At 46.0% G+C, this 22,912-nt stretch overlaps 1 protein-coding gene across 2 annotated transcripts in view; it reads left to right on the top strand.

Annotated features, from left to right (window-relative positions):
* The first annotated feature begins 5,779 nt into the window (after positions 1 to 5,779).
* Positions 5,780 to 22,912, top strand: part of ELAC2 (elaC ribonuclease Z 2) — a 28,360-nt gene continuing 11,227 nt past the window's right edge. Inside the window, exons 1-14 of one of the 2 annotated variants that reach the window (XM_032803642.2) lie at positions 5,780 to 6,108; positions 6,527 to 6,577; positions 6,673 to 6,743; positions 8,218 to 8,282; positions 9,539 to 9,596; positions 13,457 to 13,525; positions 14,122 to 14,277; positions 15,020 to 15,078; positions 15,867 to 15,925; positions 16,017 to 16,089; positions 17,325 to 17,437; positions 19,509 to 19,607; positions 20,623 to 20,761; positions 20,845 to 20,930. In XM_032803642.2, coding sequence (XP_032659533.1) covers positions 5,858 to 6,108; positions 6,527 to 6,577; positions 6,673 to 6,743; positions 8,218 to 8,282; positions 9,539 to 9,596; positions 13,457 to 13,525; positions 14,122 to 14,277; positions 15,020 to 15,078; positions 15,867 to 15,925; positions 16,017 to 16,089; positions 17,325 to 17,437; positions 19,509 to 19,607; positions 20,623 to 20,761; positions 20,845 to 20,930 — 1,349 coding nt within the window. In that variant the 5' untranslated portion in view covers positions 5,780 to 5,857. The remainder of the gene's footprint in view (positions 6,109 to 6,526; positions 6,578 to 6,672; positions 6,744 to 8,217; positions 8,283 to 9,538; positions 9,597 to 13,456; positions 13,526 to 14,121; positions 14,278 to 15,019; positions 15,079 to 15,866; positions 15,926 to 16,016; positions 16,090 to 17,324; positions 17,438 to 19,508; positions 19,608 to 20,622; positions 20,762 to 20,844; positions 20,931 to 22,912) is intronic. The other variant, XM_032803653.2, reaches the window with a different exon arrangement.

Genomic DNA, 22,912 nt, shown 5'->3' on the forward strand with positions numbered 1-22,912 from the left:
AACTAGATCTGCAACTAGGGTCCTGATTTCAAAAGGGCAAACTTTAAAAAATTAAGGAAAGCAGTTAGTGAAGTGGACTGGACCATAGGCACAGGAACTACGGTGTCAGGGGTGCTGCACCAGGTTCTCGGCTGCAGGCCAATGGGGGCTGCTGGAGGTGACAGCCAATAAGACCCTTGGCCTGCACCGCTTCCAACAGCTCTCGTTGGCCTGGAGCAGTGGCACGATCGGCTGGACCTGCGGATAGGGCAGGTAAACAAATGGCCTGGCCTGCCAGTGGCTTTCCCTACACAAGCAGCAACCCCACTCTGAGAAACACTGTGATAGCCTGAAGCCAACAAAATTAAGACACCATTTAGAAATAAAACATGGAGATTTGGTAGGAAAGAACAGAGATTTTTTCGAATGAAAGCTACAAGAAATTAATAAACAAAATGAAAAATGTGATATCTGTTCCACAAGCGCTTTAAAAGCATCATATCAAGTTACATACCACATTTACAAGAATAAAAAGACTTACAAAAACTGGGGAAGAACTGATTCTCCCAGCTGCAACTGACATTTGCAGGATAGTGCTTGGTGACGGTGTGGTAGAGAAGTTAAAACAACGTAGTCAGCTACCAAATTTCTGACATGTCAGAAAATATCAAGGCACACTGATCTCTCAACTGAAATCCAGTTTATTTGCAGTCTAGTTGGATGAAACAACAGATATATCAAAAGCTCATTAATTGCTTATATTTGGTACTCTCATGAAACATCAATATTGGAAGATTTTTTTTGTTCTGCAAGCCAATCAAGATGTGTGCAACTGGATCTGATCTGTTTAACATTTTAAACAAGTTCCTAATTTCTCACGAGTTGAAGTGGGAAGCCTGTGCTGGAATCTGCATGGATGGAGCCCCTTCTATGTCTGGAGATAGTGCAGGCTTGAAAGTCAAAGTGTTTGAAACTGCTCCACATATATAATGGACTCATTGTATGATACACCATGAAGTCTTTGCAACTCGAAACATGGATCAGGAACTTACTGATGTTCTGAGTTCTATTAAAATTGTGAACTTTATCAAGATGCAGCCCACAAAGGCACATCTCTTTGCAATGCTTTGTGCAGAAATGGGAGTGGAACCTGGTGCTTTGCTGTTACACCAGAAGTTAGGTGAACTGAGAAATGCAGTTTGACTTTTTCTAGTGGATTAGAATTTCAGCAACACAGACAGGCTGTTTGATCCCTGCTGGCTGGTGCTTTTGGCTTACTTTGTTGATATTTTTGACAAACTGAATTCTTTAAATGTCTCATAGCAAGGAACAGAAAGTACTATTTCTGAACTGCACAAGATACTGGCATTCGAGGGAAAGGTAGATCTCTGGAAAACAAAGACTGAAACTGGTTTAAGCATTCCATTCCCGTTGTTAACTGACGCTATCAAGGAAAGAGAATCTGAATTATTAAGTGTTGTGGAGCCAATCAAGAATCACTAGACTTCTCTCAGAGCTACTTTGAATAAATATTTTCCCAAAGGAAATGCACCCCTGAATGACTGGATTATCCAACCTTGATAACTGAGACAGTGACCTTGTCCCATCTCTCAAATGACATTCAAGAGTAGCTGATTAACTTCAGAGTGATAGGACACTGGAAATTCAATTTTAATAGTCTACAGGGGATTTTTGGTTGAAAGTTGGCTCAGAATATCCAACTTTGTCAAAGTGAGAAATCAAACCTCTTTTACCATTTGTTTCCTCCTAGTTATGTGAGATTGGATTCTCTGCGCTGGCTAAAGCCCAAGTACCATTCGAAACTGGAGGAGGAGGAGAACTTCAAAGTGTCCGTTTCAAAAATCTCCTCAAAAATTCATAAACTGTCCAAACCCTTCACATTAAGTATCTGTGTATATGAAATGTACAAGTGTAGGTAATTTAATTAAAGTTCTGTTAAGGTCTCTGTTACATTTATTAGTAAGCTATCAATAAGGCTACAAGTTTGTCACGGAGGTAATGGAAGTCATGGATGCAGTGACTTCTACAGCAGCCCGTGTGCCTGGCTCAGGGGCAACATAGGCAGCCCCTGCACCAAGTGCACCGGCTGCTGCTGGGGCAGGCTCAGGTCCCTGGACCTCCCACACCACCAGCAGCAGAGTTTGGGTGTGTGGCAGGGGTCAGAAGATTGGGGTGAAGCAGGATCTGGGTGGTGCTTACCTGGGGGACTCCCCAGAAGTGGCAACATCCCCCTTGCTCAGCTGCTAGGCAAAGGCGTGGCCAGGCCGCCCAGGGCACTGCCCCTGCAGCTCCCATTGGCCAGGAATTTTTGTTTACTGCCCATGACTTTTACTAAACATGTCCATGACTAAAACATAGCCTTAGCTATCAAGCATACTTTTGCATGTGTCTATTTTTGTCTGGATGGGGCAGAGGCTGCAATCAAAAATTGTAACTCAAAGGGTGAGCTCAGGTTAAGATTAGAAAACCACTGTTGTAAAACAAGGTAGACTGGGAAGAGGTTTTTGTTTTGTTTTGTTTTTTTAAGAAATCAGTTCAGTTAAATGCCAGTTCTGGAAAATACTGGCTATTAAAAGAACTGTTATAAATTTAAGCCAGGACAGAGTATAGCAAGTGTCTAGTGAAAGTCCCTCTCCCAGTTTTGGAAATGGGGAAACACCAAGCTGAAGGGGCAAAGTTTGGAGGTACAAAGATCAGCGCCACTGTTTTTGGTTAGTTCTGAGCAACTAAACAACAATAATTGGGAGTCTGGCAAGTGAATGTGTAATAGGAGCTGTGACATGCACAGGAATTGTAGACACTGACTCAAATATAAACCAGGCATGCTACAAATACTGGGACATGAAGCATCCAGAATTGAACCACCTAATTGGTCCGAAATAGATAAAAGTGATTGAGAAATTCATTGCTGTACTCAATTAGGGAAAATTGGTTTTAAAAACTGGACCTCTAGAATTTGAGCCAGGAGTCTGGATAGCCAAGACAGTGGATGCAGTTTGAATTTTATTATAGCTTCTAATTGTGAAATATCAAGAACAGTGTCTTGCACAATCTGTGGAAATTCCTCTTAAAGATGTGGGATCTGAGTTACTACAGAGAATTCTTTCACCAGCCAGACACTCAGGAGTCTTGCCCTCATGCTCAGGGTTTCGCTGATCGCCATATTTGGGGTTGGGAAGGAATTTTCCTCCAGGGCAAAATGGCAGAGGAACTTGAGGGGGGAGGGTTTGTCTTCCTTTGCAGCGTGGGGCATGGGTCACTTGCTGGAAGATTCTCTGCACCCTGAAGTCTTTAAACCATGATTTGAGGACTTCAACGGCTCAGATACAGGTTTGATACAGGAGTGGGTTGGTGAGATTCTTTGGCCTGCACTGTGCAGCAGGTTAGACTAGATGATCATAATGATCCCTTCTGACCTTAAAGTCTATGATTCTATGTGACCCAGGCAAAATAAATGATTTGTAGGGGACTGGTTTGCAGTGAACAACTTGTTGCCCAGGGGCTGAAACCACAATATCAGTGGCATGCAATGGTAGTTAATGGGTGAGACCTGCTTTGAGACTTTAGCTGACGAAGTCCTGTTGGATCTGAAGCAGGAACGGATTCTTCTTAAATTTCTGACAAACGATACATGGTAAAAGAATGGACCCACAGCTGTAAAATGTGATTCAGAGGATACAGTAAATGAAGGCACACAGAAAAATCTGAAGGGGGAAACAGTCTGAGAAACTTTCATGTTAGGAATCAGGAGTTGTTCTCCAGACCCAAGAAAGATACAGGTTGTACAGCACTGCTCTAGCACAAGATTGACACCTAGGGAAACTGACCAGTTAAACAGGTGCCAGGTGGTTTTCCAGCTGCAAAGAGACTTTACAAGTCACTGAGGAGCTGCAGAAGGCATAACTGAATCTTCGACTAAACGAAGTTACTTTGAAAAAGCCTTACTTCAAAAGACCACAAACAGATGATACCCTCCTTGTATTCAGTTTTATATACTAGATCTTAACAGTGGGTATTGGCAAGTGAAAATGGATCCAAAGGCTTTTATAGCAAGACAAGGCCTGTGGCAATTAAGGTTTTGGCTTCTGGCTTGTGTAACCCTGCTGCCACCTTCAAGAAGCTTAGGGAGCAAGTATTATTGCATGGCATGCCTCTCTCAGCCTGTCAGAGCTAGATCAGGGGTTCTCAAACTGGGGGTTGGAACCCCTTAGGGAGTGGCGAGGTTATTGTATGCGGGGTCACAAGTTGTCAGCCTCCACCCCAAACTCAGCTTTTCCTCCAGCATTTATAATGGTGTTAAATATATAAAAAATCTTTTTAATGTATAAGGGTCTGTGTGTCACATTCAGCGGCTTGCTGTGTGAAAGGGGTCACCAGTACAAAAGTCTGAGAACCTGAGCTAGATGATATTCTGGCACAGGCTAACATTTTTGAACAGGAACGGACACATTTACAAGTGGTTTGTTATGAGCTTACGGTCTGAAATTGAAAAAGAAATGTGAGCTCTTTCTAACAGAAGTAACCAACCCTAGAAACATAACCAGTGACTAGGATGAAATACGCACTGACAAAAAGAAAACTGAGGCTGCAAAGAACTGACCAACTCCCCACTCACTCACAGCTGTACAGTTCTGAACAGCTCTGCTCCTCTCACAGAGGTTCACTTGGGGAATTGACAACCCTGAGAAACCATTGCAAGGTTGGCAGAAAAGGAAAACTGTTCCAGAGGTCACCAGAGTGGGACTTATCCTACAAGACAGTGGCTTGTTGGTGTAGTGCACTTTTTCTCAGGCCGGGGGGAAGAGGTCAGGAAATGCAGTTGAGGGTGTGAGGCACTGAAAATGTTATTACCAGGTAAGGGAAACCCCGCTTGGCCATGCGCACGTGCCCTGACCCTTCAAGCTCAGGTACCCTCAGGCAGCCCCTTTGGAGCGATGTGCGCTAACAGCGGCTTTATTCTTTTACCCCAAGGAAAACGCCCGTCCAGGCAGGGCTCGCCGCCCTGAAACGGCCGAGACACGCTGGTCTCGTGATACCAGGCCCGCTGCCCATCCTGGCCGAGCCCTCGCTGCAGCTGGCAGCCTTCGGGGCCCTTGACGCTGCAGTCACCGCCGCAAGCGCGGGACTGAGCCCCGGGAGAGGTGGCTCGAAGGCGCGGAGGCTGTAACGGGTCGAGCTGGGGCCACGCGCCCCAAACCGGCCAGGATTAGCCTGGGAGGCTGCCGCCCCCGTCCACAGCACCACCACCGCCAGCGCAGCCCGCGCAACCCCCGCCCGGGGCCGGGCCAGAGACACGCTCGCCGCCCTTCGGAACCGCGTCACGCAGGCCGAGCGCGCGCAGGACCCGGCAGAGGCCGACCGCGCGCTCCGCCGGGGCGGCCCAGCCTCGCGCAGCCGCTCTGCGAAAGCCGCCCCCTCCCGGCCAATATCGCAGGGTGCTGCCAAGAGACACTCGCAAACAAAGGAGCAGCTAATTCCTCCATAATCCCTCCGCCGCCTGACGACCCGCGGGACGTCAAATAGCGCGTCCTATTGGCCAGTCTGTGTCATATGAGAGGCGCGCGTGACTGATTACTGAAATCCCATTGGTTGGGATGTGACACACGGATGCTGAATTCTCATTAGCTGAGCGGTGTTAGGCGAGGGAAATAGGGGAACTAGTACTCGATTTCGATTGGGCGGCGGTGTCACATGAGAGGGAATCTTGGCTCCGATACCGAATGTTTATTGGCTGCAGGTGCGCTATGGTTGAAGCGAACGCTGCGGGATTGGTCTATGTGTGTCACGTGCGAGGGGAGTGACGCCGGCCGGAGGCCACGTGTGGAAGAGGCCGGGCTGGGGGCTCCGCGGCGGCTGAATGTGGGGCTGTTTGCTGGGGCTGCGGCTGGGTTGCCGCTGGACTCCGCTCCGCCGCGCCATGTCCGGGGGCTCGGCTCCGCCGCGCCGGCCCCGGCCGCCCAAGGACCCTTTGCGGCACCTGCGGGCCCGGGAGAAGCGGCGGAGCTCGGAATCGGGCGCGCCCGGACCCAGCACCGTCTACATGCAGGTGGTGGCGGCTGGGAGCCGGGACTCGGGCTCCGCGCTCTATGTCTTCTCCGAGTACAACCGGTCAGTGCGAGGGGGCGCCGGGGGCATTGAGGAGCCGCTGCCCACCCCTCCCAACAGCGTGTGGCGCCCGTCCCCGGCTCTTCCTGCCAGCAGTGCCCTCGGCAGCGTGCCGTTAGCGCTTCCTCGCCCTACACCCCGGCCGGGCTGTATCAGACTTGGCCCCCTAGGTCCCCCCTGTGGGCAGTTGCAAGCTAACCTGCCCTCAGATGAAATGCCCTTGCCCCTGTGGAGGTTGCTGGCTCTCAAAACAAGACACTACGCTGTGACCAGCCAGGTGTCTGCACTGCCCCATCAGTGCTGCAGGATTTATACACATCCTTGTGCTGAGCTTTCCTCTTAAAGCGAGACAAAGAAAAATACGCTGCTTTGAGATATAATTGTGATGTTTCCTCTAATAAGAGTTCTGATCCCATTTCAGATATCTCTTTAACTGCGGGGAAGGGGTCCAGCGCCTTATGCAGGAACACAAGTAAGTGTTCTTACTGTGATGTTAAAGAAAAGAAGTTGTAACAATGTACAGGCTGCATTTTGGTTATTTCATAATCCAACCCTTTATCTTTTCAGGTTAAAAGTGGCTCGTTTAGATAACATCTTCCTGACCAGAATGAACTGGGCGAATGTTGGTGGTTTGTCTGGTAAGTGGGACTGGAGGTGCACACTTTATGGCTTATTTAGAGAGAGTTTATTGCATACACTAGGGGCTCCTTGCTTTCCTCCATATCCCTACAGCAAACTCCTCGTGCCTCTCTCACAGCTCCCTCTATTTCAAGGGCTCCTCTCCCTATGCAAGGGGCTCTATGTATGCCTCCATTTTCCTTCCCCACCATAGCAAAGCCTCTGCATGTACCCTGTCCCTCATACTGAGTTCTTCCAATCTCCCTCCCACCCCAGGCTGTGTTCCCTCCCATTCTCCTCCATGACAGAAGATCTGTGTGCACCCCCATTGCAGAGGCTCTGTGTGTACCCCATTTTCCTCTTTCCCCTGTTGAAGGGTCCCCCCGTCATCCCACCACTACCAGGGATTCTGTGTGCCTCCCATTTTTCCCTTCACCCATTCTAGGATCCCCCATTCTCACCCGATGCCAGGAGTTCTATATGTCCTTCACACACCATCAGTGCCTCTTCTCCCTGTAACATTAATTAAGCTCCCCCCGCACCCCATGTTAACCCCCCATTAAAAAAAAAAAAAGTCTTGCCCATTCACTGATGCCTAAAAGATTCCTGGAAGTGTTGGATTTGATCAAATGTGGTATTCAATGTTTAATTTGTTACAGAGAGAGAGAGGCTTTTAAATTAATAAGATGGACTCACAAGCTTGGCCAATTAATATCTTGGTGGAGTCTGTTATTTAACTGAGTTGCTACCAGCCTGTACATGTTGGTTTGTTTTGTTATCCAGCACCCAACTGCAATATGGTTTAAATCTGTTCTTGTAATGTAGCTTTCATGCTCATACGAGACCAACTAAGGTGGTAAATTATTCTCAAAGTGTTCTGCCTGTCTAAAGTTCCCCACTTTAGTTGCTAGTAATACCAAAGAGTCTCCTAACAGGCAAAGATAGGGGGGAATTATCATTCTACTCTGTCAATTTACTTTGTGTGTTAAAGCTTTGTATATAGTCTGATTCTGTTTCTCTTTAATAGTCAATTTCTCCTCTGTTGGTGGGTTTCTTTGCATCAGAGGAGAGTGGAAAGGTGTTTCAGAAGTAAACGATTGTAAAATTCCCAAAACTGGGACTCTGAATTACTTTCCACTATAGCACATTCTTCTGGTGTAATTCCTATCCTTGTAGCACCTGTGTGCCTTCCCAACATTTATGATTTATCCTCAGAACATCCCTGTGAGGTGGTCCTTGTTTTACAGATGGGGATCTGGGTGCAAAGAGAAGTGACTTGCTCAAGGTTACACAAAGCAGAGCCAAGGACTCAGCACAGATCTCCTGGGTCTCAGACCAGGACCTTAATCACCAGGCATAACATCTCGTTGTGAAGAAGGGTGGAAATTAGACAGATAGTGGAAAGTGAATTACAGTCTTTGCTCTGGAGGCACTTCTGTGGGTTTGTAATGAAGGCTGTTTCCAAAGCTCCACTCTCCCTGCTCTCTCTTCCAGGAATGATTCTCACCTTAAAGGAAACAGGGCTCCCAAAGTGTGTTCTCTCAGGGCCACCACAGCTGGTAAGTAGCTGTTTTCTTTGGAAATTGGGGACCCTCTTAAGAGTCCGAGACCTTAATCTGTGAGTGAAGAGCTGTTGCTAGGTGTTGCATGACCTTGTAAAATGCTCCTTCTGTGAGGTGCTTTTCTAACTGAAGAAGTGTCACCCTGTAATTGTTTGGTTCTGCTTTTGGGGCTGTCTTCGCAGTGTGTACAGCTTGCTTGTGAGTTGTGCCAACTGAAAACAGCTCTAGGCAGCAGCATACTGCCGCCACTTGGAATGGTCTTGTCTGCTAATGACTCACTAGTAGATGGAGCAGCCTTTCTCCACCTGTCTCCCTAAACAATATGATGGGGCAGGTCTTCTGGATGTTCCTTTTTCTGCAAGTATCTGAACAAGTTCTAAATCTGTTTTGCTGGCAGGCGGTATTGGCTACATAGATCCAATGCTGGTCTCAGTATCTTGTCTCCTCTTGTCAGAATTGAATTTTTCTCACAGTATCTATGGGTATTTAGTGATTGTCCACTCGTCGGAATGCTCTTCTCTTTGACTTTCATATTCGTTTTCCTAAACGCTGTCCCAAAAAGAAAGCACTTGCTAGGTGGGAGAACTCTAGAGATCTCTGGCCAGCTTGCTCGTTCTGCAGCTGTTAGGACCATATGTTAGTTCCAGGGAGACACAGTCCTAAACTAATGTACAAAACTGAATGTACTTTTGTGGTGGACTAATATAGTAAGAAGAAATATAGTGTCCATTTTTCTCCATGTAGTAGAAAGAGTCTGAAGCTTGGGGCATGGTGTCAGGCTCTGTTATGAAGCAGATGCCTGGTTTGCAGATTCACTGTTTGGTACATAAACTTGGCAAGAACATGGCTGATTTTGCAAAAACACAAAACACTCCTCAGAAGTGCAAAGCACTGGATGCTTGCACGAACATATTCCAGAAGGTATTGGGGTGTTCTGTCACCATCCAAGTTAGGTATAAACACACTCCCCGAATATGATACCAGGACTTAGTTTCACCAAAATATCTCTGTTCATCACTCAGACCTTATCTTTAAGATAAGTCACTAACAGGTACAAGGTATAGAGTGGGGTCTATTTTTTTCTCCTAGCTCAGAGTTGTGCTTATGAACTTCTCTGCATCTGAGAGAGACTCTTATTTCATTAGATGTGAACCTTTGCTTGAAAAAGTTACTTAAGCTGAGTAGTAAGCAGTCAATGATCTCTCTTTAGGTAATGATTTTTTACCTTATTGTGTGTTTTCTTTCTCTCTCAGCGAAATTACCTGGAAGCTATCAAAGTGTTTTCTGGGCCACTGAAAGGAATAGACCTGGGTATGTACAACACTCCTCTGTGTACATTTACTGTCTCCAGTGTCTACACCTTATTGTTGCATGTCTGTCTGAACAGCAGACTCGCGATGTGCGAGGTGTTAAAGGCACTCTGAAGGACGACGAGGCCATTGCAGAGAATTCATTTAATCAGTGAATGAATTCATTTAATCAATCTTCGCTGCAGAGAATGTGGGGGAGATACCCACATCTCAGCTGTCCTTTTCGGGGGACACATCTGAAGTACTGTCCCACATTGATCATAGTATTGTAGGACTGGAAGGGACCCTGAGAGATCATCTAGTCCAGACGTCTGCACTCATGGCAGGACTAAGTATTATCTAGATCATCCCTGACGGGTGTTTGGAGATTTTTAAGAGGCTAGACAATGATGGAGATTCCACACCCTCCCATGGCAGTTTATTCCAGTGCTTCACCACCCTGACAGGAAGTTGTTCCTAAGGTCCAACCAAAACCACCCTTGCTGTAATTTAAGCCCATTGTTTCTTAAATGCCTCATAGAAGAGGTTTTAGGGGGGAAAAAAAGACTGTTTCTTTCATTAGTATGGTTGGTATCACCCAAGAGTTCTGAAGGAACTCAAATGTGAAATTGCAGAACTACTAATTAGTATACAACCTATTGCTGAAACAAGCCTTTGTACTCGATGACTGGAAGGTAGTTAATCTAATGCTGACTCCAGAGGTGATATTGGCTATTACAAGTTTGTAACCCTAACTCCAGTATTGGGCAAATTGGCAGAAACTATAGTAAAGAACAGAATTATCAGACACACAAATAAACATGATTTGTTGGGGAAGAGTCACCATGACTTTTGTAAAGAGAAATCATGCTTCACCATTTTAATAGAATTTGCTGAGGGGTTCAACAAGCATGTGGCCAAGGATGATGCCGACAGTACAGAAAGCCTTTGACATTATCCCCCTCTAATGGCTCTTAAGGAAAACAAGCAGCCATGGGATAAGAGGGAAGGTTCTGTCATGGATCAGTAACTTCTTAAAAGATGATAAACAAAGGGTAGAAATAAATGGTCACTTTTCACAATGAAGTGAGGTCAACAGCGAGGTCCTCCAAGGTCTGTACTGGGCCATGTCTTGTTCACTGTCTGCTCCTTTCCAGATCATTTATGATTATGTTGAAGTGGCAAGGTTTGCAGATGATACAAAAATATTTAAGATAGTTAAGTCCAAAGCTGGCTGTGGAGAGTTATGGGGGATCTCACTAAACAGGGTGACTGGGCAACAAAATGGCAGATTAAATTCAGGCTTGATAAGTGCAAAGTAATGAACATTGGAAAAAATAAACCTAACTACACACATACAGCTATGGATTCTCAATTATCTGTGACCACTCAAGAAAGATTTTGGAGTCACTGTGGATAGTTTCTGAAAATTTTAGCTCAATGCCCAGTAGCAGTCAAAAAGGCTAAGTATGTTAGGAACTATTAGGAAGAGAATAGAAAATATAACACAGTGTCTTAAAGCTACTGTATCAATCCATGATGCATCCACCCCTTGACTGCTGTGTTCAGTTCTGTTGCTGCATCTCAAAAGTATATAGTGCAACTGGAAAAAGTTTTGAAAAGGGCAACAACAATGATCAAGGGAATGGAATGGTTTCCAGAGAAAGAGAGACTACCAAGATTAGGGCTGTTGTGCTTACAAAAGAGATGATTAAGGAGGCATACAATAGAGGTCTACATAATGATGAATGGTATGGGAAAAGTGAATAGAGAAGTTATTTATCCTCTCACAAAATACAGGGGTCACCGGATTACATTAATAGGCAGCAGATTTAATACAAAGAAGTATTTTTTTTCATACAGCACGCTATTAACCTTTGGAACTCATTGCCAGGGGATGTAGTGATGACCAAACATATAACTAGGTTAAAAAAGACCTACATAAGTTCATGGGAGATGGTTCCAGCAATGGATGTTAGCCAAAATGGTCAGGGATGGAACACCATGTTTGGTGCAACCCTAAACTGACTACCAGAAGCTAGGAGAAGACTAGGTGCATCACTCAGCTGTAGCTCTGGGATTTGCCGCTGCTAGAGACATGATACAGGGCTAGCTAGATTATTTATCTGACCCAGTATGGCCATTCCTGTGTTCTTATGAGGCAAAGTGCCAAGCTGCAGTCGCTGCAGCCTCTGAGAAATGAAAAGAGAATGACTTCTTCCAACTGTTTATTTTGGAGTCCCTCTAGGGTCTGGTTTTCAAGCTGCTTCAGGTGACAAAGTGGAGATGCACTTAGTTTCCCCACATATCAGAAAACACAGGAGTCACTGTAATGCTTGGTTGTCTTGGCACTTCATTTTCCAGGATCAGGAACACATTGATAATGTCTTGATAAGAACTTAGTTTTAAAAGAGAGTGCCAAGCTGCCTGGCTTGGGGACTGAGAATGGGCAACAGATCCTATCCCATCCAAGTCACTGGCTCAGAACCAGCATGCTGTTTGATGACCTGTGTGAAATGAATGGTTTCCGGTCCACTTTCTGGTAGAGGGCTCTCTCTATTCAAACACTATCACAGCTGTTATTGTTGGGCATCTTTGGAAACTGAAGGCCAAGGGTTGACTGGGCCCAAAATAATTTCTTCCGTACTCTTGCTATGGGGTAGCTCCTCCAGGGGAGGCGAGAGAAGAATACAACATATGAGTTGCCATCATGGATCAGCTCTTGGTCTGACTAATGCGTTATCTTGTCTCTGACAAAGGCCAGTGGCAGACTCTTAAGAAGGTGCACAAAACCACTTGGACAGCTACAGAAAAACTAACTTGCATGTAGGGAAAGCTCAGTGGCTGGCTTATGCCCTGATGCTGGAGGATTTAAATCCCTTCAGTTGTATTAAGTTTCAGGACCAACCTCATCACCTTTTAAAAACAATAAGTGATGGCATTTGTCCCCCTCCCATCTTCTAATGCAGTAATTGATTTAATGAGCAATTGCATAGCAAGCTTAGCAGCAAAGGCATGTGCATGCCCGAGGTCCTGTGCAACTGGGATTTCTCCATTGTGAGCAGGCAGCTGATTTAAAAGGCACATCATTTCTGAGCTATAACATACTGAGCAGGTTTCTTGTACTACCCTGCCCATGGGGAGGGGGTGGGGGAATGCAATGCAGATTTCCACTATTGTTTTGGATACAGACTTGTGACAGATCCACTCCTGATCCCATTGTTTTTAATTCATTACGTGTGTTACAAACTCAAGTACAACTTCCTAATTTACTATTCAAAGTAAATAAGATGTCGTCTGATTATAATAAATCCAGCCTTTTGGGTGCTGCAGTGTAGCATTTGCCATTTACTGACTTCACACCAAAAACAACTTGCAGTTCTGTGAGTGCTTGTTTTATTCTTCAGAGTGTAAGTAGTGGTTCATAAATATATAATACTTCTGCTATCTACAGAGCCAGATGTAGGACTGCCCCTGCTTTAAACACCCTCTTGGGATTGTATAAAAGCAGACTGGAAACTTGTAGAAAGAACAGAGGCCACAGAAACCCTGGCCTGTTCAGAGATGTGCAGTGATGAATTGTTTTAATCTCTGCTGCTTAGAGCAGTTGTTAGTATAATTGCTTTCTCCTGAAGTCATATTTCTCTCTGTAGTAGTGGAGAATTTCAGCATCTGGCTTGAGGAAACTGCCTGATGAGCATCTCCTGTGAAATGCATGCTCCTGAATGCTTGTTAAAACTTGTCTCTAATTTCCAGGCTGCTTTGTTAACAATCCTGGAGTCTGGGGCATCTGTTTATAGTAACTGATTAATACTTGTATACTTGTTTTGGAGGAGTTAATAGCCATACTGATGTCTAATGTTTTAACTATCTTGTTGCTAGCTGTGCGGCCCCATACAGAGCCCGACTATAAGGATGAGACAATGACCGTCTATCAAGTACCTCTTGTGGGTGAGTACCGATGTCTGATTGGAATGGTAGGAGGCAAAGGGTATCTGGAGCTGCAGTTGGAGAGGGAGGAGCAGGGTTACTTGTTGCAGTAAGGGTTTCTTTGAACTGGTTATGGTATCTGGTTGCTGTTTGTAAACCTGAAACATAGTAACTATAGGGTTGTGGTTACTTCTCCTGTGGTGAGAATGTAGCTTTCAAAGATATCTGAGCCGGTGCCAGACTTTAAGGTAAAAGGATGTGCCTCCTCTAAGAACTCTGGTATTTTCTGTTGGGTGATAGTCCATGGAAGAGAAATGGGAAGTTACTGTGATTCATACTTCCTTAACTGGCTTTCCATGTTATTAGGTACACTTGTACGAGCAGCTGTACTCAGAGCACATGCTTGTTTGATAAGATTTTTTGTTTGCTTTTGGAGGATCTGCTGAGGAGAGCTCTTGAAATGAGTGCAGTATGGAGAAACAAGGAAGCGGGCTCTCTTGTCTCTTTTTAAACTGCTCAGGGCATTTTTGAAGAAACTTTTGAGTAAGGCTCCATTTGTGTGTGTTCTCATTCCTGCCTCCTGAGCAAACCTGTTTTTTCCCTTGGTTTTGGAACAGGAAGGCATTTAGCCAGTGAGTACAGGCTGCATCAGAGTCCTGAAAGGTCAGTCCATAGTGGAGTCAGCCCCAAATGTGTCCCAGAGCCTGGATCTCCCACCGCTGCGCAGCAGTGTCCAGAAGGTGACAAGAATAGAGAAGCCCTGAAGAAAACAGGTGCATGAACTTGTATTTTCGAACAAAAACTCTAAAATGTTGGTGTAATTTCTCTCCTACACAGATATTCTTGGTGCAGATAAGAAGGTGCAGGTCCTCTTTGCTGAAATATTGCTTAGGGGTAATTTGAGCAGATGGAGAATGTGAGGCAAAACAAGATCTAGTGGTTGGATACTGAAGCTAGATTAATTCAAACTAGAAATGAGACAGGTTTTTTTTTAAAATACTGATGGTGATTAACATTGGAACAACTTACCTTGGTACCAGGTGGATTCTCTGAACCCGCAAGTTGTGAAATCAAGACTGGATGTCTTTCAGATGTTTTGGGTTTGATGGAGGAATCCCTGGGTTGGAATTCTAGACAACAGATGATCATAATGATCACTTATGGCTAAGGCTGCATATCTGTCACAGAGGTTGCAGAAGTCACGGATTCCATGGCTTTCCACAACCTCCATGGTTTCTGCAGCGGCCAGTGTGGGGCTCAAGCAGTCCCGCAGTCAGCTGCTGCTCGAGTGGCCCTGGGCAGTGAAGATTTAGTTGGTATTTATAGTAAAGGTCATGGACAGGTCACAGGCTGTGACTTCTTGTTTATTGCCCATGATCTGTCCATGAGTTTTACTAAAAATACTCCTGATTAAATCCTAGCTTTTCTGGGACACTGCAGGAAGTTGGCACCTTTTGCTGTAAGGAAAAAGATGCTGAAACGACATCATCCTGTATAACTTTTTTTTCTTTAAAGATGGCAACAGGAGAGTTGGCAGCAGAGACCCAACCCTGGTGGTGGCTTTCATCTGTAAAGTAAGGAATGTCATATGGAATAGGAGTTCCTGCCTTCTTTTATCTAGACCAGTTTAATTACAGATACCACCAAGCAGCAGGGTAGGGTTTTTTGGACATTTATTCTATGCCAACCTTTGTATCCAGTAACACTAGCCATTGAGAATCGGGCGGGTTGGAATGCTATCTGGCGCTTCTCACTTAAAATTGACCGACAAAAGGGAAAGCTTTTTTTAATTTGCTGCTTCATCAAGGCTAGAAAGATTTTTATTTCTGCTTGTCTATTACTCTACAAATTCAGGTCTTGTCTACCCTGCTCTTCCTAGAAGACTCTGTGGGCGACTGAAGAACTAGCAGGGTTATGAGACTGGACGTATAACAGCAGTGAAAGCTCATCGAGAGTAGAAAGACTTTTAGTTGCTGTTTAAAATACTTTAGGTAGTGCTTTATTTTTGTAACACTTCTGTAAGTCAGCTGCTGAACTCTCAAAAGAAAATCTTAGACTCTCCATCTCTAAGGGTTGGAGCTCCAGATCCATACCTCTGGGCAGATCAGCCACTGAAGCAGGGCAGAGAGGACTTGATGTGCCTGAGACTTAAAAAAAAAAAAAAAAAAAAAAAAAAAAAATTCCTGAGGAAAATCTCCTGCAGTCCCTCTTCATGGCTCATTTCAGAGCCAGTAAGGGCATGAACCCCATTTTTGCTTCCCCCTACTCCCCGTTTCCATCCATGTTTAAACATTGTAAAGAATTGGTGACTTGTTACACGGGAACTTTGAGGAAAAACTTCTTTCTTTTAAATTATTTTCAGCTTCACCCAAAGAAGGGAAACTTCTTGGTGGCCAAAGCGAAGGAGCTAGGCCTGCCAGTGTAAGTACAAGAGCCCTGCTTGTGTGCTTGGGAGGATCCTGGTTGTATGGATGCTGTCAGTCTAATGCTGTCTTTGTGTTCTCATCCTTAGTGGGACAGCAGCCATTGGCCCCATCATTGCAGCTCTCAAAGATGGGAAGAGTGTCATGTTCGAAGGCAGAGAGGTATGACTGCACTCTAGGCTATCCCAGCCGTGCTGCAGGGTATGTTTGTAACCAGGCCTCCTCATGGGACCCATCTCACTTAGAACATTGTAGTAACTAAATGCTGCTCATATGCCAATTACAATCATCCCCTCTCTTGGGACTGCAGCTGTAACCAATCTAGTCCTCTCATTGCTCCTGTTGCATGGTAGGATTGATTGAACTGTCCCTGAACCATGCCTCTTAATGGCAGGTACCAGCCTTGGATGTTTCCTTGGACTCCATAACATTTCTTGGCAGCTTGTTTCAATTTCAAGCTTTCCCAGCCTCATTCTGTAACGGGTTGTCCCAGGGTGCCTGTCACTGCAGATGGGATCCATTCAGTATCTGCCATCACAGGAGAAGGGTTGGTGAGACACACAGAAATGACTGTGTATCCCATGCCAACTGTGGGGTGTTTTGTTTCTCAGCTTCAGTGGCTGGCCCAGTTATAATAATTTGAGTCTGTGACAGCCTGTGAGCTAACACAGCTGGTCCGTTAGCTCTGGCAGTAGAGGCATTTATGCTTTCAGATCCAGAGGAGGACCCACACCTGACCCACTGTAAGCAGGGGTCCCCACTCACTGATTACACACGTTCATTATCCTGTCACCCCGCCTGCAGACAGTTAAAAGGCTCTGATGTTGGGGGCCAGATAAAGACTTTAATCTCCAAGGCTAGTGCCTCATCAGGGGGAGAGACTCTAACCATGAGTGTTTCTGGTGGATCCATAAATACAATCACTGCTCCCCAGGAGACACGAGTGAAGGACAACTGGACCTGCTCCCCAAAGGAGCTCATGGGAGCATGCCCCAGTGCACAGAGAAAGCGGCTGAACTTTCCTCAGCTGCAGCTGAGACGCTTCTTGCTTTGTTGAGGCTATTGCCAGGGATCCATTAGGCTGTGTGACCCAGCAGAATCGATGAGAGGGAGGGAGAGAGAAGAGGAGAGAAAATGGCTCCAGTGCCAGAATGGTAACTGGAGCATGAATCTTTGGACTCACTGACCATTGAGGAGAGCACCCTGGCACCCAGTTGATGAGCGAGCAAGTTCTGTGAGGTCCCCAGCTGGCTGTGGAAGAGCAATGAAGTGAGGCTGGTGATTGGGCAGCATGTGCTGTTGGTTATGTTGCCAAAAGGGAGCTGCGTACTCGAGCATGTTCGGAGAGCATGTGCCATGGACTGACCAGGGTGTAACCCTTGTGTGCTGTATTGCAGATCCTGCCCGAAGAGGTCTGTACCTCTCCTGATCCAGGCTCTGTGTTCATTGTAGTGGAATGTCCTCATGAAGGCTTTGTGGATGCCGTCTGTGAAAATGACACGTTCCGCAGGTATAGTGGGGGTGGAGGGAGGGAAGGGTGCTCCCTAGAATACAGGGCTGGTGGGGGAGGGGTCTAAGGCTTGAGCACTTTATGAAAATGAAAATCTCCTGTTAGCCTGGTTACAAATGGACTCTGATATGGTTCGTGGGCTAATGCCAGAGCCATAGACAGCAAAGTCATCCTGAATGGCCTGGTTAAGAAAACCTGCAGATAGCGCGCGCCAAGATATAGAGCCACCGAAAAAGGATCCGCAGAGGCACAGAAGCTAGAGTATGAGAGGCAAGGCTGTGACGGGGTGTGCTCTGTGCAGGGCACTTGACTCCAGAACTCGCGTCCCCAGGGCCTGGAGTAGCCTGGATTTGTTACCTTCAGGGCACCTTGCAAGGCCCATCTTACTTGGGAGAAGGGGCTTTCTGGGGGAGAGGTGAAGGTATTTCTCTCTGATGCACTTAGTAAGTTACTATATTTCATGAGGTTACCGCTATCTTAGTTTTAAATAGTCACGTAACTGGGCTGCATGATACGCACCTTTTAGTGGGTTCTTACATCTAAGTAGCTGAGATTTCAAAGGTCTTTGCATATGATGAGCTTACTCACTGTTCAGTCTGGATCTCACCCCAGAATGTGTCAAGAGTTCTCTTACCCCATAACTATTAAGTGCCTTAATGCTTCGCTACTGCAGTTCTGTCTGGGATGCCCACAGTCAGCAACAAGCATGCATTTGGTCTATGTACTGAGCAGGCCTGGCCCAACACTTGGGATCCGGGAGCCTACTAGCAATATCATACTTCTGCTGGTCTCCACCAGCCTTGGTTAATAACTAGTAAGATGACTCCACACTCTCCCCAGCCTCGCGTTTCTGCAAAAGGTGTTCTGAAATGTCCAGCCCTGTCTTGGAACAATCAGAGGGAGGTTAAGGTTTGTTGCTCCTTTAAAGAATCAGTATCTAGCAGTTTGTTGCTGTAATTGGAGTTACCAAACAGTTCAGTTCAAACACAGCTCTGGATTGGTTTAAATTAAGTTAATTGAATTCCAGAGAGATTTGAACTGAACATACGGATTAAAGTCTGAAATGGTTATACGAGAGAGAGAAACATTTTCTGGACACTAAAATCTCCCAGACTAGTCTGGGTTCAAGGTAAAACCCCTTCAGCACGTTTCCATCAATATCACTGACCAAGTTCCTGGCTTAGGATCTATCTTCCAAAGTCAAAAGGCACCCTGAGACCTTTGTTCTGGGCTGATAATTTGGGATTCTGTACCCTTCTCTTCTGTAGTCTCAATCTTCTGACTATCTCCAGATGAGTCAGTTTCCAGCTGAGGGGTAGGCAACATGGAGTCTGTCTTGCTGCTGCTTTCCCCACTGGGGTTATCTGCCAAAATGCAAATTACTTAGTTTCTGCACCCTCCCCCTACTGCAATTGAATGGACAATGGCTGTTCTTAATATCACACCCAACTCGCAGAGATGGAATCATAGAATTGTAGGACTGGAAGGGACATCGAGAGGTCATCTTGTCTAGTCCCCTGCACTCATGGCAGGGCTAAGTATTATCTAGACCAGCAGTTCTCAACCAGGGGTGCCCCAAGCCCCAGGGCTAAAGCTGGCAGCAGCGCGCGGGGCTGAAGCTGGCATAGGGCCGCTGTGCCCCCCACCCCAGCCAGGAGTGGCATGTGAGGCTAAAGCTGGCAAAACTCCCCCACCCAAGCCAGGAGTGGTGGTGGTGGGTGGGGAGGGGGGCTAAAACTGCTTACCGAGTAACGAGCCTACCCTATCATTAATCTCCCTCTTGCTTGTGAGGAATTGTCCCCCTTGTATAGATGGAGGCAGTGGGATCAGGGGCCCGAGGGCACTGTGGATCTTGGCGAGTGTGGAGTAGAACCCAGAACTCCTTGACTCTCAGATCTGAGTTTTAACCATTCTGCTAGGCTTCCTTCCTGGAGGAAATCTATGCTCTATGGTGTCCTTGGTAGTAAACAGATTCTGGAGAGCAGCCTCATCATCTTAGGTGAGGAGGTGAGATCTCTGTCTAATAGGAGCCAAGCTTGTTGTAATCTTTGATCTTAAATGTCTATTCTAGGTACCAAGAAGGGAAGGCTGAGGGTCACGTAGCCTTGGTTATTCATATGACCCCAGAGTCAGTGCTTCGAGACATCCGGTACAAACAGTGGCTGGAGAGGTACATGGCTTTTATTTAATTATGTTGACTTAAAATAACCTTGAAGGAAGCATAACCCATGAACTCAGTGATCCCAAACTGGAACAGGGACAGCGAAGGGCTACTGGGATGATCTGAGGAGTGGAAAACCTGTCATATGAAAGGAGACTCAAAGAGCTCGGCTTGTTTAGCCTAACCAAAAGAAGGCTATGGGGAGATGGATAAATATCAGGGAGGGGGAGGCATTATTTAAGCTTAGTACGAATGTGGACACAAGAACAAATGGATATAAACTGGACACTAGGAAGTTTAGACTTGAAATTAGACGAAGATTTCTAACCATTAGAGGAGTGAAGTTCTGGAACAGCCTTCTAAAGGGAGTAGTGGGGGTAAAAGACAGATCTGACTTCAAGACTAAGCTTGATAAGTTTATGGAGGCGGTGGTATGATGGGATAGCCTAATTTCGGCAATTAATTGGTCTTTGATTATTAGCAGGTAAATATGCCCAATGGTCTGTGATGGGATGTTAGATGGGGTGGGATCTGAGTTACTACAGAGAATTCTTTCCTGGGTGTCTGGCTGGTGATTCTTGCCCACACGTTCAGGGTTTAGCTGACTGCCATATTTGGGGTCGGGAAGGAATTTTCCTCCAGGGAAGACTGGCAGAGGCCCTGGAGGCTTTTCGCCTTCCTCTGCAGCGTGGGGAACGGGTCACTTGCTGGAGGATTCTCTGCACCTTGAGGTCTTTAAACCACAGTTTGAGGACTTCAGTAACTCAGACATAGGTTAGGGGTTTGTTACAGGAGTGGGTAGGTGAGATTCTGTGGCCTGCATTGTGCAGGAGGTCAGACTAGATGATCATAATGGTCCCTTCTGACTTTAAAGTCTGAGTCTATAATCAGCTGTGGGAAAGGGCATGTGTCAATTCAGAGAGCAGTGGTTAGTTAATGGCATCAGGTGGCCCGGCAGTGGGTTGGAGCTGAAGTAGGCTTGTTTCTGGACACGTATCTTACTGTTCCTTCTGTCTTTCTCCAGGTTTGGACCCACAACTGAACATTTGATACTTAATGAAAATGCAAACACTGTGCACTGTCTCCGCAGCCACAAGATCCAAACTCAGCTGAACCTCATTCACTCAGAAATCTTCCCACTGCTAACCAGCTACCAGAGTCGGGTAGGAGGCTACGCTTGGCGGCAGATGTCTGCAGAGACGAGTTCATGCACGCTTCCATGTTGCTCCTTCTGTCTCCTCTCCAGGAAGAAGAGGCCACTTTCAGCGTTCCTGTTGTGCGGGGAGAATGTCTCCTGAAATACCAGCTGAGACCCAAACCGCAGTGGCAGAGGTTGGTACCCTTGGTTATATATAAACTGAAGAGAAATCTGGCCTCCTGCCTGGGGGGAGCAGAAGTCATTTTAGAGGATCAGATGATGAGCTGAAATCAAGGAGCATTCAACATCTAAATGATGGTGGTACAGCAAAGGTGGCTTGAAGTCACCTTTGCACTCTGATTCTGGGCCAGTCTGTGCAGGATCAGACCCCTGGAGAATCTTTTAACAGCTAGTTGTGTGTGTGTCTCTTGGGACGTGGATGGGGGTTGCACTATGGGGTCCCCAAAGAAATCCAAGGCCTCATTTTGTTGAATGTTTCACAAATCTCTAAGACTCTGTGTGCTCCAGAGCACTTAGACTCTACGTTTGACTGGACCTGTAGGTGTAATGTACAAGTGGATGCCTAAATGTATGTCGTCTTGCCTTAAAACGATGAAATCTCTATGACAGAAGGAATCATTAGATCTCATCCTATGGTTCTCAATGTTTCCACCCTACTGTACCTCTTTCACAAGTCTGATTTGTCTTGCATAGCCCATGGCTCACCTCACTTTAAAAACTACTTGCTTACAAAATCAGACATAAGAATACAAAAGTGTCGGAGCACACTAACTGAAAAATTGCTGACTTGGCTTATTTTATAATTATATGGTAAAACTGAGCAACTGGAATAGAAATATCTCACTTACATTTCAGTGTATAGAGCAGGATAAACAAGCTCATTGTCTGTATGAAATTTCAGTTTGTACTGACTTAGCTAGTGCTTTTTATGTAGCATGTTGTCAAACTAGGCAAATACCTAGATGAGTTGATTGTACCCCCGGAAGACCTCTGCATGCCCTTGGGGATATGCATACCCCCGGTTGAGAACCACTGATCTAATCCAACCTGTATATCACAGGCCATTACATTACACTGCGTTACTCCTGTATCAAATCCCATGGCTTGTGTTAGACTAAAACAATAATAATGGAGATATACCTATCTCCTAGAACTGGAAGGGACCCCGAAGGGTCATTGAGTCCAGCCCCTGCCTTCACTAGCAGGACCAAGTACTGATTTTGCTCCAGATCCCTAAGTAGCCCCGTCAAGGATTGAACTCACAACCCTGGGTTTAGCAGGCCAATGCTCAAACCGCCTGAGCTATCCCTCCCCCTCTCTGGATACTAAAAATGGTGGTGTGCACCAGGCCAAGAACAGGAGAGACCTAGAGGGTACCAATGCCCAAGACCCCTAGTATGGCAGGGAACTGATTAGGGGAGACATGCCCAGATGATCCTAGCAGGTGAGAGAGGTCCCATGCTGCAGAAGGGAAAATAGAACACACTGTTGTACCTGCTAGTCTGATGGGGAAGAGGGGGATAGAATTCCTTCCAAACCCCACATCGTTACGACCCTGAGTGAGCAAGACCCGCTCTCCAGCCAGCTGTCTAAGAAAGGTTTCTGTACCACTGGTCCTCCCTGTCCAGTGTTCTGTCTCCAGCTGTGGCTGATGGCTTCAGAGGAAGAGGGAAGTCTCAAATTCAGTTGTGAGGAAGCAGAATGGATTCTGTTCAAACATTAAGGCTTCACTCTACTTGCATGTGATAATGGTCCTGAAACCTTCTCAGGATATTCTTGTACATGCAAGAAGAATGGCTCTGAAACTAGTATGGATGAGTGAAGTTTTTGGTACATGGTGCTGTACGCTGCCCCGAGCTGTGCAGGATTCTCTAGGACCCAGTGCACTATGTAGCCCTTAAATCAGGGGTCCCCATCTAAATGTGCCCGTGTACTGGCCGGCAGACGAGCATCCGCCGAAATTTGGCAGCGATGCCTCTGAATGATGCCGTTTACCGCTGACGAGCAGCGTCATCCAGAGGTGGCATTTTGGCAGATGCTCGACCACTGCCACAGTCCTTCATCTGGCGCCCACCAGATGAAAAATGTTGGGGACCACTGGCTTAAATCCTGAGTTCAGGCAATGATTCCCTCTTGCTGGAGTGAGTTACTTGTT

This window comes from Chelonoidis abingdonii, chromosome 13 (assembly GCF_003597395.2).
Source record: "Chelonoidis abingdonii isolate Lonesome George chromosome 13, CheloAbing_2.0, whole genome shotgun sequence".
NCBI lineage: Eukaryota > Metazoa > Chordata > Testudines > Testudinidae > Chelonoidis > Chelonoidis abingdonii.